Raw genomic sequence first — 16019 nt, forward strand, 5'->3', positions numbered from 1 at the left:
ATGGGAAAATGCTTTGCATTGATGGAGAACAAATACTTTATATTAATGGATGACAAATACTTAATATTCATGTACGACAAATACTTATCATTAATGGACAAATATTTTAGTATTAATGGACAAATACGTAGTATTAATGGACACATGCTTAGTATTAATGAACAAATGCTTAGGATTAATAGATGACAAATACTTGGTATTGATGGACAAATACTTAGTCTTAATGGACAAATAGTTATTATTAATGGACAAATGCTTAGTATTAATGGACAAATGCTTAGCATTAATGGATGACAAATACTTTATATTAATAAACGAAAAATACTGAGCATTAATGGACAAATGCTTTGTATTAATGGATGACAAATACTTTATATTAATGGACGAGAAATTCTGAACATTAATGGACAAACACCTAGTATTAATGGATGACAAATAATTAGTATTAATGGACAAACGCTTAACATCAATCGACAGAGACTTAGTATTAATGGACAAATGCTTAATAATAATGGACGACAAATGCGTAGAATTAATGGACGACAAATACTTATAGATAACTGCATTTGTATGGGAAAATATGAACAAGTGGGTTTTTTTTCCTTCTTCTGATTAATCCTGCGTGACATTGTGGAGTGAAATTTTCATCGGAGAAAACGAGTTCATGTTTTCCCAAACAAATTATGTAACCTTTTTATTGTATACTCATTTTCTTATTCTACCTAAGACATAATTATATTTTTAAAAGTACACAAACAGGAAACAAAGTAATTGATTTCTATGCTGTATTCAAAAATTAAAACAAAACTGTAGAGTCATCAATGCATACTAGCAATAGTAATGCGCACATAGCACCGCCCAGCGCACTCGACGGTAGTTTAAAAAAGGTTCGTCGTTTGGGTCTACTTAAAATTGAAATCTAGAGTCATATTGTGAATGAATGCGCATGGATTTTGTATTTATTTGGTTCCAACTCTGTTCTGCTTTTCTCATTATTGGGTCAATTCAGTGCAGTTAGTAGAATGGATTTCAGCTGGAAATGTACTCGAAATTTCAGCATGGTTTCTGTTTGTATCAGATTTTGCAGATCATGTCATTCGGATTTGAAAGACTAAGTAAGTACATTTTGAGGAAATTCAAATGCATCTCGCTGTTGGAGAGACCCCAGCTATGACCTGTGTTATACAATGTCTTATGTCGCTAGCCTAACATTGTATCAAAAGAGTTTTATTGGGAAAATTAAAAGCAGTTGTTGTGTGACTTCATTTCGCTAGCGGAAAATGATACTTTTTCGTCGTCTTGGCTTATTGGCTCTGAGTCTCTTCCTTTCTTACCAAAACCTTCAGTTGCATTTTTTCTCGAATGTAGTGTTTTGTATAATGGTACGTTTCTGATAGATATGCGATAGACCTTGGTCTCAATATGCTTTTCATTGCTACGTTTGTATAGACCCTAGAGATCAATGGTCATTGTCTAAACCATTCTAGTTGCGAAAAGATACGAATATTTCTCCTGAAGAACTGTTTAATACATCAGAACGGTATTTTCAATTACTGCGTCCCTTACGTTTGTTGTTGACATTGCGAATATGACGTTCATTCGTTGCTTGTTTGAAGGTTTCGTTTCTGACTCAGTGAACTCGTCCACATCGTTAACTTTATCATCTATTCTTTCAAATGGACGAAACATTTAGTTCAGTTCATTCACATACAAATCTAATTAACTAAAACCTAAAGCGTCTACTGCATGACTGTACATGGTTTATTTACAAAGTAGTTCCTAATACACCAAGCTATTTTTTTGGCATACGTTTCGTGCACATGCGTGCAACAACAAGGTGTTCAGTATCGTAAAATACTGCACGATTTTGACAAGATTAGCGGAGACAAAATGAGCATATAATAATAGTATTAATGGATAAATTTCGGCCTAGAAGTTACATTACTTGCATTTGTCTTGCTGCTTTCTGACAGACCTTAGATATGTACGCGTTAAAATTTAGTTGTGAGTGCAATCCGTAGCATATATAGTGTCGGAATTTTTAAAAAAAACAGTATTTATCTATATCATATGCTAAAGTACAAGCAACAGAAGGATAAGTCATAATACACTAAAGCACATTAACAAAATAATAAAGTCATAATACACTAAAGTACAGTAACAGAAGGATAAAGTCATAATACACTAAAATACAACAGAAGGATAACGTCATAGCACACTAAAGTACAAGCAACAGAATGATAAAGTCATAATTCACTAAAATACAAGCAACAGAAGGATAAAGTCATAATTCACTAAAATACAAGCAACAGAAGGATAAAGTCATAATTCACTAAAATACAAGCAACAGAAGGATAACGTCATCATCCAAGAAAATACAGTAGCAGAAGGATAAAGTCATGGTAAACTAATGTACAGCAACAGAAGGACAAAGTCGTCGTACACGAAAGTACAGCAACAGAAGGACAAAGTTGTCATACACTAAATTACAAGCAACAGAAGGATAAATGCATTATACCCTAAATTGCAAGCAACAGAAGGATAAATGCATTATATACCAAAATATAAGCAACAGAAGGATAAATGCATTATATACCAAAATATAAGCAACAGAAGGATAAATGCATTATATACCAAAATATAAGCAACAGAAGGATAAATGCATTATATGCCAAAATATAAGCAACAGAAGGATAAATGCCTTATATACCAAAATATAAGCAACAGAAGGATAAATGCATTATATACCAAAATATAAGCAACAGAAGGATAAATGCATTATATACCAAAATATAAGCAACAGAAGGATAAATGCATTATATACCAAAATATAAGCAACAGAAGGATAAATGCATTATATGCCAAAATATAAGCAACAGAAGGATAAATGCCTTATATACCAAAATATAAGCAACAGAAGGATAAATGCATTATATACCAAAATATAAGCAACAGAAGGATAAATGCATTATATACCAAAATATAAGCAACAGAAGGATAAATGCATTATATGCCAAAATATAAGCAACAGAAGGATAAATGCATTATATGCCAAAATATAAGCAACAGAAGGATAAATGCCTTATATACCAAAATATAAGCAACAGAAGGATAAATGCATTATATACCAAATTATAAGCAACAGAAGGATAAATGCATTATATACCAAAATATAAGCAACAGAAGGATAAATACATTATATACCAAAATATAAGCAACAGAAGGATAAATACATTATATACCAAAATATAAGCAACAGAAGGATAAATACATTATATAGTAAATTACAAGCAACAGAAGGACAAATGCATTATATGCCAAAATATAAGCAACAGAAGGATAAATGCATTATATACCAAAATATAAGCAACAGAAGGATAAATGCATTATATACCAAAATATAAGCAACAGAAGGATAAATGCATTATATACCAAAATATAAGCAACAGAAGGATAAAAGCCTTATATACCAAAATATATGCAACAGAATAACAAATACATTATATGCTAAACTACAAGCAACAGAAGGACAAATGCATTATATACCAAAATATAAGCAACAGAAGGATAAATGCATTATATACCAAAATATAAGCAACAGAAGGACAAATGCATTATATACCAAAATATAAGCAACAGAAGGATAAAAGCCTTATATACCAAAATATATGCAACAGAATAACAAATACATTATATGCTAAACTACAAGCAACAGAAGGACAAATGCATTATATACCAAAATATAAGCAACAGAAGGATAAATGCATTATATACCAAAATATAAGCAACAGAAGGATAAATGCATTATATACCAAAATATAAGCAACAGAAGGGTAAATACATTATATACTAAACTACAAGCAACAGAAGGACAAATGCATTATATACCAAAATATAAGCAACAGAAGGATAAATGCATTACATACCAAAATATAAGCAACAGAAGGATAAATGCATTATATACCAAAATATAAGCAACAGAAGGATAAATGCATTATATACCAAACTATAAACAACAGAAGGATAAATGCATTATATACCAAACTATAAGCAACAGAAGGATAAATGCATTATATACCAAAATATAAACAACAGAAGGATAAATGCCTTATATACCAAAATATATGCAACAGAAGGATAAATACATTATATACTAAATTACAAGCAACAGAAGGATAAATACATTATATAGTAAATTACAAGCAACAGAAGGACAAATGCATTATATACCAAAATATAAGCAACAGAAGGATAAATGCATTATATACCAAAATATAAGCAACAGAAGGATAAATGCATTATATACCAAAATATAAGCAACAGAAGGATAAATGCATTATATACCAAACTATAAACAACAGAAGGATAAATGCATTATATACCAAACTATAAGCAACAGAAGGACAAATGCATTATATACCAAAATATAAACAACAGAAGGATAAATGCCTTATATACCAAAATATATGCAACAGAAGGATAAATACATTATATACTAAATTACAAGCAACAGAAGGATAAATACATTATATAGTAAATTACAAGCAACAGAAGGACAAATGCATTATATACCAAAATATAAGCAACAGAAGGATAAATGCATTATATACCAAAATATAAGCAACAGAAGGATAAAAGCCTTATATACCAAAATATATGCAACAGAATAACAAATACATTATATGCTAAACTACAAGCAACAGAAGGACAAATGCATTATATACCAAAATATAAGCAACAGAAGGATAAATGCATTATATACCAAAATATAAGCAACAGAAGGATAAATGCATTATATACCAAAATATAAGCAACAGAAGGGTAAATACATTATATACTAAACTACAAGCAACAGAAGGACAAATGCATTATATACCAAAATATAAGCAACAGAAGGATAAATGCATTATATACCAAAATATAAGCAACAGAAGGATAAATGCATTATATACCAAAATATAAGCAACAGAAGGATAAATGCATTATATACCAAACTATAAACAACAGAAGGATAAATGCATTATATACCAAACTATAAGCAACAGAAGGATAAATGCATTATATACCAAAATATAAACAACAGAAGGATAAATGCCTTATATACCAAAATATATGCAACAGAAGGATAAATACATTATATAGTAAATTACAAGCAACATAAGGATAAATACATTATATAGTAAATTACAAGCAACAGAAGGATAAATGCATTATATACCAAAATATAAGCAACAGAAGGATAAATGCATAATATACCAAAATATAAGCAACAGAAGGATAAATGCATAATATACCAAAATATAAGCAACAGAAGGATAAATGCATTATATACCAAAATATAAGCAACAGAAGGATAAATGCATTATATACCAAAATATAAGCAACAGAAGGATAAATGCATTATATACCAAAATATAAACAACAGAAGGATAAATGCCTTATATACCAAAATATATGCAACAGAAGGATAAATACATTATATACTAAATTACAAGCAACAGAAGGATAAATACATTATATAGTAAATTACAAGCAACAGAAGGATAAATGCATTATATACCAAAATATAAGCAACAGAAGGATAAATGCATTATATACCAAAATATAAGCAACAGAAGGACAAATGCATAATATACCAAAAGTATAAGCAACAGGAGGATAAAGTCAATCGTTTATAGAAAGGAAGATATAAAAAAAACTTCTAGAATAATTTATGACAATAACTGCTAAAGTATTGAATGGATACAGGATAATTTTGCGGACTTAAAAGACATATTCTTAACTAGTATATTCAAATCACGAAAAAGCAACTTTACTGAATGATAATATTTGTATTCTTTCTCTTAGATGACGCTGACAACGCCCAGTAATCGCAATTAATACACTTCTGTTATTTCATAATCTGCCTCTAATCAAGGTATTAACTTTTTGGCAATTAATAACATATTCCATTTGCAAAGCATTAAAACACTATATTTAATGTTACATTTGTGTCTAAAGTCTCTGAGCAATGCAGGCTTGCAAAGGAATCACGATGTTTCCAAAAGAGAGACAAATCGAATCCTTTTAATTTACATATTCATGTCATTACTATACAAAGTCAGTAAGGTATTTAAAAGAATAATCTTTGCTTACATCAATAATTCCTTTAATGATCACTTTTTCCTCTATAGGTATCAGTCTGGATTTATTTCTCAACCTAATTTCAATTCATTTATATTTTCCATTTGATGAATGGTGCAGCAGAAAAAAAAGATTACCTTTCATGCATCATTTGCTGTGATATTTCTAAAGAATTTGATAGCATGTGATACAAAGGTTTGTTAGTTAAATAAAAAAACAACGAAATTAAGCAAAATTTACCGGCAGATTGAAAGATTACATGACAAATAAAATTCAAAGTAATAGTAAACAAATTTTCAAATTTGTAACAACCAGCTTCATGCGTTGCCCTGGAGTCAGTTCCTGTCCGCCATATTAACAGTATATTTTATAATTTAAAATCTCTCAAACGCTTGTTTTCAAATGGTTCCTCTGCTGAACCATGGTTCGTTCAAAGCGTTTTGAATGAGAATCTTTAGACACTCGCAAAAATAGGTCAGTCTTTGGCTAATATGTTTTAACCTGTCGAAATACAATATGTATCATGTTTACAGACCATTTCCCTGACCTCTCTGCAGAAAAAATTCAGACTGTTTCAACACAGTCATTTGAGAATTACCTTAACTTCCAGCTGATCTAAGCCAGATCATATTGATATTATTTTGTCGAATATGCCGTTAAACGTGTTGGGCCTATAATGCAAAACTATAAGTAATTGAATCCAATGAAAATCTGAGCAATATTTACTTAACTTACATTCGCCCACTACTAGACTGTGGATCTGATGTGTTGTCATCATATATCAGTACTGACTCTGAGAAAGAAAAACAAACGTAAGTCCAACCTGAAGAAGCAAGACTACTTTTCGGTTGACCAATAAATGCAAAGAGAAGCACTTTATTTTTAAAATGGTTGCCCGCTCATGTGGAGATAAAAATGAAGGATCAATTGTATCTTTCATTAACTTATTTATCAGCGATACTTTGATTACTTAACAGATTTAATTCCATGTACACAAGAGAGAACTACATAAAACAAGAAATTCTCTGGAAACGAATCTTTCTGAAAAGAGACTTTCAAATCAAGAAGAAAAGCAGAGAATCGCTAAAAATATATACGAAGTTCTCTCAGATATAAGTTACTTCATTTTATCAATCTGGCCATTTTAGCTTCATATGTAACCACTAATTCCATTTATTAATCTCCTCACTAATAGCTGTTTGTTTGTGTGTAAAACATCTCTCAGATACCAGTACCCCCATACCCCCATCCTGTACATAACACTGGAGATTTCAGATCCTAGACGCAGACTCGTGGGAGTTTGTGAAAGAACAGTGGAGAGAGTGGGTGGGTGATGGTGGTCAAATGTAAAATCTTTATCAGTAATAAATATTTGTGATGGATCACATGTCCAGTTATTACAAATTATATTTTTGCATGTTTCATTGTCATTCTCTGCATTGAATACGCACAGTCTGTTGAAAATTGTAATAATGATGTTTTGCTTGTTTGTGTTTACTCTCATGTCGTAGGTCATAATTCAGCATAAACTAGAATTCTAAGATACGTAAAACACGTATCCCAGTGTTTACTCATGTTAACCTCGGCTCTGAAATTGGACCCTCTTCGGTCTCATTGGATTAAAATTGCTCAAGGAGCAGACGACAGTTTAGTGCATGTATTTGTCATGTTTTACTCTACAATTATTACTATGGTTATCAGGTGAGGATCTCTATCATTCCATGACACGGGTTAAGTCTCCAATTTGTAAGGAACTAAGAATGGACCCCAAGACCAATGTCGGTTGCATGTATATATTTGTCTTTTGATTAATTCAACTTAAATGTGTACGACGGTATGTATGTGTACGGAAGAATAACTGGACGGCTGTATAACAAATATCATCAGTTTCAAAGATCAAAGCGGGCATTGAACATATCTTACGTGATGAATGTTGCAAAAAATCTTTAAAATTGAATTTCTACAACCAAATCCAACTCAGTAATGAAAAGTAAAAAAGCTCAGACTATCAAAAGTAGTTATTCGCGAAGAGTATGTACGATGGAAATGACACATATTCACGAAGAGTACGTACGATGGAAATGGCACATATTCACAAAGAGTATGTACGATGGAAATGGCACATATTCACGAAGTGTATGTACGATGGAAATGACACATATTCCAAGATACCAGAAGTCTAATTACGCGAATTGGTTGCTCTTAGATTTTGCACGCAATCATAAGAAGGATTCCATATGACTAGTCTGTCTGAAGACCAAATCATGGTCACAAAGATAATGTGGACTGCATTAGTTAACGATAAAACTAGAATTTTACTTTTCCGAAGGAACTGGAAAAGAAAAGTTTCTCTTCTCTTTTTATATCCAATTAGAAAAAAAACTTTCCATATCTTTTCTTATCTCTTCGATTACGTTTCTTCCGTTATGTTTACTTTTTTCATTTTGCATATCATCATCCTCTTTAATACATAGAATTTTAACTAACTCAAAATTAATATGGCACATACAGAAAAGAGAAAGAGACAGTTCTTAGTAGTTTGGCTCATTTCATCTATTGCGCTATGACAGCAAAGAATCTACCAGATTTCGTAATCACATGGCCGCCTTTATGTTCGAGTGAAAGAGGTCAATTGACAAATCTGGTCGCACAGTATGAACATGGTCTGTATAACAATCATATCCATCGGGGCCCAGTATGATGGGATCTGAGATCTTCACCTCTTTTGTTTTCGGCAAATGCATCCATTCTTTCATCGCTGCCATGATACAGATGAAAGCAACATTGTTTCAGTTCCAAAGAGACTGGGTGTGTGATCTCACCCTGAATATTGCTGCTAAGGATGTGGCACCTAGTGATATTCATTAATCTCTTCTGAGTGTTTAGGAGCTCGGACAAGTACAGCCTAACGATTTTGTGAAGGAAAGACTCATCGTGATGGTCATACACAAGTTTACCTCAGAGACCTTCTACACAGGTCAAAGGCTCTGACCTTTCTCATATCTGTATGAAATAGAGCAGGAGCCGAGGGAAAAGAATTCATTACGAAGTTAACAGGAATATACATCACCGCCTCAAAACTACCGATCAGACTGATAGGAAGACGGTTGTACATAATATATTACAATATGAACTGATGACTATGCCAGTTGCTCTTGCATACGCAATAAGGGCCGTATGATGACTGGCAACAAAACCATTATTTCTGATGAGATGGCTTGTCCACAGAGACTACCCCTAATACAACGTCCTGACTGTGATAAATGACCAAGCCCTAGTAGTGTTACTCGGGAAACCTGCAGAATCACGAAGTTTGGTGAAGTGACATATGCATTTGTTGAATTTGTTGTTCCTTTCCTTCAACGAGCCGGTCTTTGAAGTCATCCCTTCCCACGTTCTTACAGGAAGTGATTATGGACACCGATGAACGTATCAAGAAAGACTGCATAAAAAGTGTTCAACATAGATAATCAACCCCATACAAACCTTGATAAAGGGGAACTGACAAATAAGAGAACGAGGAATGCAGAGAAGTTGGTGTGCAACTTGTACGATATACTGTACGCAAACATCTGTGAGGAGACCCGCATTTAACTGCTTTACAAAAAATGACACACGCCAGAATACTGATTCCAGCAAATTGATAATCCTATGAATTAATGATCAACAAGACTCTACAAAAGACTGGTATGGAAACAGGCAACTAATCCGCTTAGTGTCCTACCATTACCTACAACCATGGACCAGAAGGTAAGCAGATGCTACCAAAGCTTGCGTCACTGTCTCCCATTCCCGATTCCTGTAAGGATGTTGTCTTATGAGGATGCACAAAGGATGCACCTCGCACATTTGCACCTGCAGGAAACTCTACACGCACGGGAGCTTCCATGGTGCAGACACACACACACACACACACACACACACACACACACACACACATCCGCTATCTTGATTCCCTAGTCACGAAAACCGGCACCTAATAATATTGTTCTTCCCGCGTAATTATGAAGGCACGTCTCATTTTGTGCGCAAGGACATCCTAATGCATCACATTCTGTTGCGCATGTCAAAAAGCACGAAACCAAAATCGTGATTCCCCCCCCCCTTTTTTTTTCCCAAATAAAATATTGAAATTCCAACCATTTTTGTTATTCTGTCATAAAGAAATAGATCCATTAATAAACAGACCCATAAACAAATGGACACACAAACTAGTAGAAACATGTAATAAGTTTAAATTCTCATGGAATGAAGTCAATCATTTGGTTATCGTTCAACTTAAAACGCCTACCGTTGTTATATAATTTCATATTTCTAAGAGTTTTTCAAGAATGCTCGGTTTCGACATTTTACACGAAGTCATGTTCCCTTAGTACACACGGTAGATGAGGAAACATCTTTGAGCACTTTTTTTTCTTCATACAATATCATCCTCCGCCCATCATCATCTCAACAAAAATTCAATATTTGACGTACTAATTAAAACTGGTTTGTCAGCTGTCAACACAAGCACTTGTTTGCGCGAAAAGTCTGGCATAATCCACATGCAGTGAAATTTAATTTCCATAACTGATATTGTATCCCGAAGATCATTGACCGGAAACATTCATTCAAGATGACAATCTTGTGGACATCATGCAAACAACTTCTTAAAAACAATCCATAATATTGTCTGTTTGTCAGAAATAATTGCATTTCTATTTGATCGTAATATGCATGAATGACGTTCAACTTCACTATTTCGTCTTTCGATATAAGGCAGGGAAGTCCCAGATTTATTGTCATTCGTGCTAAAGGGGTATTTAATTTCGATTATTATCCTTATCGACGATTAAATCAGATTATTACCTTCAATTTACGAGTTGTTGACGAAAGTTTGTTAGGGAAGGAAAATGACGGCACAAAGTGCGCGCGCGATGCATTGTGGGGATTTGCGTACACAATCGTGACCTCTTTGAAAACTATATATATATATATATATATATATATATATATATATATATATATATATATATATATATATATATATATCTGTATCGTCTGTGTTGTTATTGTTGTTTATATGCATTAAGTTGACATACATATACATGTTAACAGCAAATGAAAACTGAGTTTCAGCAATATGAATATTGCATCAGTTTCCATAACAATTTGCCACTGAAAAGATCTTGATGATTGTTTCCAACCAGATATTTTGAACGTAGTTTAATGTGTTCAGTGGGTTTATAGGCATTAAACACATTGCATAAGAGGTAAAGATCGCGGCTTCACCACTCCCCGTTCACAAGTTATTGGCGTTTGAAGTCTCGTATAGCGGCCATTTTGTTCTTTGGTGATTTGGGTCACAGAATATCAAAAGAGAGTGTGCGAAACTAAAATATTGGTTTCAGCATACATAATTCTTTGGAAAAAGCGGTATGTATGTATGTATGTATGTATATATGTATGTATGTATGTATGTACATATGTATGTAAATATGTATGTATGTATGTATGTATGTACTCAGTCACACAACAAAAATATTGCACTCAGTCACACAAGTATATTTTGCTGTTATGTATATCTATATTTTCTGTAACTTCTGGCATATGATTTTATTTAATTTTCGTAATTTTTATTCATGATCGTAAATTGTATAGAATATGTTTTGTTTTGTAATTTGGCTCGGTTGAAAACAGAAATTACGTCATATCCATAAATAGATGTTTAGGTACGTGTTGACAATTAGTTGTTGTTGTTTAAAGCCATTTTCAGCACAAGATAAGCTATACATGGTGGCCAGTATTAATGGTGGAGGAAGAACCCGGGAAAACCCCGAAAGAAAGACCGACCCACGAGAACTTACCGGCAAGCTTTCTCATATACCCACACTGGTCGAGCCCCAGGCTCGAACCCACGCAAACAGAGGTGAGATGGCAGTAATCCGCAACGGTGAGCGCTTTAGACCAATCGGCCACTCAGATTATCACAGACGAGGGTGAATAAACATGTTAACCATAAAGGCTTCAGTACGTTCTGCCTGTTTTAAGTAATGAAAGGAAATTTGGGTACTTGAATTGTGAAGATGCCTTTACAATCTTTCATAATACGATACACCTATATTATTGTTCTGAAATTTGGAACCACACGCAAGTATTCAGAATGAACTGAACGTGTTAAAATTCGTTCTGCAAACATTTTTGTTGTATCTCAAGTAATGTGAATAATAACTTTGCCTTGGAGAATGTGGGAGACTACTGTTGTGTGTTTCCTATTAGATGTGTTAAATATTGATGTAATGTTTTATTTGAATAGGTGCAGATATCCAGCAGAATGCAACAAAATGCCTAAATCATTAGATGATAACCTTACGCGTTGTTTCAGCATCAAGTACGAGAACATATATACATATATGGTTTTGTATTGATGTCACAATATATTGGAACTGTTATTGCATTTTGGTTTTGTATGGTTATGTCACAATATATTGGAACTGTTATTGTATTTCTAGCAGCATTTTCTCGTAGAATGAAAGAATGCACGGTCAAATTGGCATGAAAAACAACTCAATCGTAAAAATGTAGGTATAATCCGAATTATAAAATAATAATAAATGTTGAGAAGTGACATTCCATTAGACGTTATAGTCATCAACTTTTTATAGAGACTGGTGGACATAATGGTGTTATCAACTATGCTATTTTGTTATTGTCATTTGTAGAAAATGAATATCGTGCCATTTTCATTTATCAAGATCTCAAAGAAAAATATTTAGACAAATCTTTGCACACTAATCCATATCTATAAATATCGTATGGTCTTATGTCAAAACAAAGTTCTTTATTTATTCACATTACCATTTGCTGCCTCGATAAAAAAAATAACGCACTTTTATTAGAAACACAATATGTAGATATATACGCTTCACGTGATATATTTCGTTTTTGTATATACTATTGTATTATGGGCCGGTGGCCTACTTTGCCAATAATGACTTTTGAATCTTTAATTTTGAATTAATAAATCATGGATTTAAAAAAAAGTAGAGCGCTCATTTTATGCATTTTGCACAAACTTTGCATTTCCATTTGTACAGGCATTTTAAACTTTTGACATGTTTGTAATCAGCAAACAAATACCATGGAATCAAACTAACCGTTATTTACCAATAACTCCTATCACGTCCAATAGATATCACCAAAAACATCAAAACCTTGGCCATCTATTTCATATCATAATGTGTGCCTTCAGCATTTACTTTTTAATCTTTAATTTACAAACAACAACAAGAACAAATATACTCCATCTCTTCTGGATCACCATCATATTATTAAAGTTGGTTTTCTTACTGGATATGACTGCAAAAAGTAGGAACTAATTGTTTAAAAAAAGTAAATCAAATCAGTTCACTGGTCTGTCTCATCACTGTCTCTACATAAATTCCATTTCCTCACTACTTTATGTCGCCAAATAGGGCAAATGTCGTGTTTTCCATTTGTTTTCTATTAGGTGGGATAGTAATTCTACTGAACAAAATTCATATTGTTTTCTTGTATCAAATTCATTCCCCAAGTTCACCAATAGAAAGACAGTGTTTGTCATTTGCAGAAGAGATTTTCTCGGCAGTTTTCCTTAACTTTATTTCAACTTTAATTATGATAATAATATAATAAACATTGCCCGGTTGCTATAGAAAGTAATATATATATATATATATATATATATATATATATATATATATATATATATATATATATATATATATATATATATATATATATATATATATCCTTTTCAGGATGGTGCTAAGTTGTACATGCAGACTTACGACGTTCCACGAGAACTCCAGAAACGTGTGCAACGCTGGTACGATTATGTATGGCTCAGGTGAAGTAAAAAGATTCAGTTATCATAACTATACTTTCTATACTTTTCAGAAGCAGACATAATTTGTTTGCGTTTTCCCCACTCTAAAAATGCAGATTATGGGGGTGAAAGAGTCAGAAATAAGACCCCGAGTCACTTGAAGAACTTCATATCGCTTAACTTCAGTTGGGTTTTTATAAGATTCATAAATATGTTTACAATTACAGAACAAGTCATACATGTCACGCAGGCGTTCAGTACAGACTATTATAGTTATGGGTGTAATTTTTTAGAATGGTGATTATTTTTTTGTTTTTACCCTCATGCATCCAGATTATTTTGGAAGTTCACAAATGGCAAATTCAATGTTAAAGTATGTGTATATTTGTGGACGAGGTCAACCTAAAAGCGCGATCAGTTACAACTCAGATTGAACTTCGCGGGCTCTGATGTCACAATGAAAACCGCGCGTGCTGACAAAAAAAAAAAATGATTACCCTATTATTTGTTATGATTAGACCCGACCTCATCTTTTCTTGACCTAGTTTAGTATCTGGCCACCATTCGGAAATGAAGTCCATACCAATCCATAATTTTTGTCTGGAAGTTTTTTTTGTGAGAGTTAAGGCGCAGAGGATGTGATAGATTTTGGTTAAACTATATTAGTGTTAAATTTAGAACAACAATTAATATTTAATTTACAACGAGTACGTGCGCCTACATTGACATAAATTTAGCTAACTACCATTTTACTATCTCATTATTTATTCCGTCTTTTCTAGTAATTTTATGACTCCGTTTTTATCCAGCACTTGCGTTACATTTAGATGTCATGTTTCTTTCCTATTAGCTTTAAAAGTTATCTGTCCAGAGCAGTGAATTAATTTCGATGTAGTTCATTATGCTTTGTATAATTGCTGTTTAATTCTCGATTCTTATCATGGTAAGACTGACTCTCTCTCTCTCTCTCTCTCTCTCTCTCTCTCTCTCTCTCTCTCTTCATTACACCATTAAGCCAGACAATGTAACTATTGTGGCGATAGTTAAAAGGTTACTGAAATGAAAGCATTGACGTGATTTTAAGTTAAGTCGAATAAAGCATAATCACTCCTAACCAGTTTGGCTGTGCGACACCTTACTGCAAGGCATCTTCTAAATATGATGCCTTAAAGAAAAGTATGCTGCTTATTTCTTTACGTGGTACAATAAACCGTAATTTCTGTTCACAGAGGGCGGCTAAATTGTAATGATATCAACTCCCTTGGGCTGCTGCCAGACAAACTCAAAACGGAACTGGCACTCCACGTCAATCTGGAGACGCTGAAAAAAGTCACCATATTCCAGAAATGTCGACCAGAGTTCCTCCACGACTTGATGCTAAAGATGAAGGCTTACATCTTCACCCCCGGGGACCTGATTTGTAGGAGGGGAGAGGTGGCCAGAGAATTGTTCATTATCGCAGATGGGGTTGTAGAAATCATAGGGTAAGTTTTAAACATTTACAGCAAATAAGATAGCTGCAGTCGCATTACTTGCACAAATATTTTGAGCCAAGATTTTTATCCAAGTGTTCAATCTCGTGTTTTTGTCTTTTGTATAATCAAGAACTGACATATGTCGAACAATATTTTGTTTAAATGAATTAAAATATCATGTCTACTGTGAAATTTAGGGTCAAATGTTTATTGTGTTATTTCCCAGTGAACATTTGATAAGTATCTGAAATTGTCCAAACAGCATCCCTAGATCGAGGGTATGTAGGAAGAGAAGAATTATGTTTATAGATCACAGCAGGTTGCTTCCAGCGGGTGAAAACAATCGGAAACGTTACTGTACAACACACTCTTCTCATTAACCAAACGTACCGTTCATTTTCTTGTCATTAAGACCAAAGTGGAAAATACTATACTGCTATTATCACCTTGAAAATTCTCACAAATAATCAGCCATCCAATGTGGTCACAGCTTCTTAAGTAACACTGGCTTAAAATGACATAATTAGTCCTAAATCGAATATCGCTAATCTGGATGTCAAGTGTTCAAAATTGTT

At 33.1% G+C, this 16019-nt stretch overlaps 1 protein-coding gene across 2 annotated transcripts in view; it reads left to right on the forward strand.

Moving 5' to 3' along the window:
• Positions 1-16019, forward strand: part of LOC149775569 (cyclic nucleotide-gated channel alpha-2-like) — an 88053-nt gene that overhangs the window by 52330 nt on the left and 19704 nt on the right. For both annotated transcript variants that reach the window (XM_089943348.1, XM_089943349.1), the window contains 2 exons: positions 13902-13990; positions 15199-15453. In XM_089943348.1, coding sequence (XP_089799474.1) covers positions 13902-13990; positions 15199-15453 — 344 coding nt within the window. The remainder of the gene's footprint in view (positions 1-13901; positions 13991-15198; positions 15454-16019) is intronic.

This window comes from Sinohyriopsis cumingii, chromosome 19 (genome assembly GCF_028554795.1).
Source record: "Sinohyriopsis cumingii isolate HCF-2022 chromosome 19, ASM2855479v2, whole genome shotgun sequence".
Classification (NCBI taxonomy): domain Eukaryota; kingdom Metazoa; phylum Mollusca; class Bivalvia; order Unionida; family Unionidae; genus Sinohyriopsis; species Sinohyriopsis cumingii.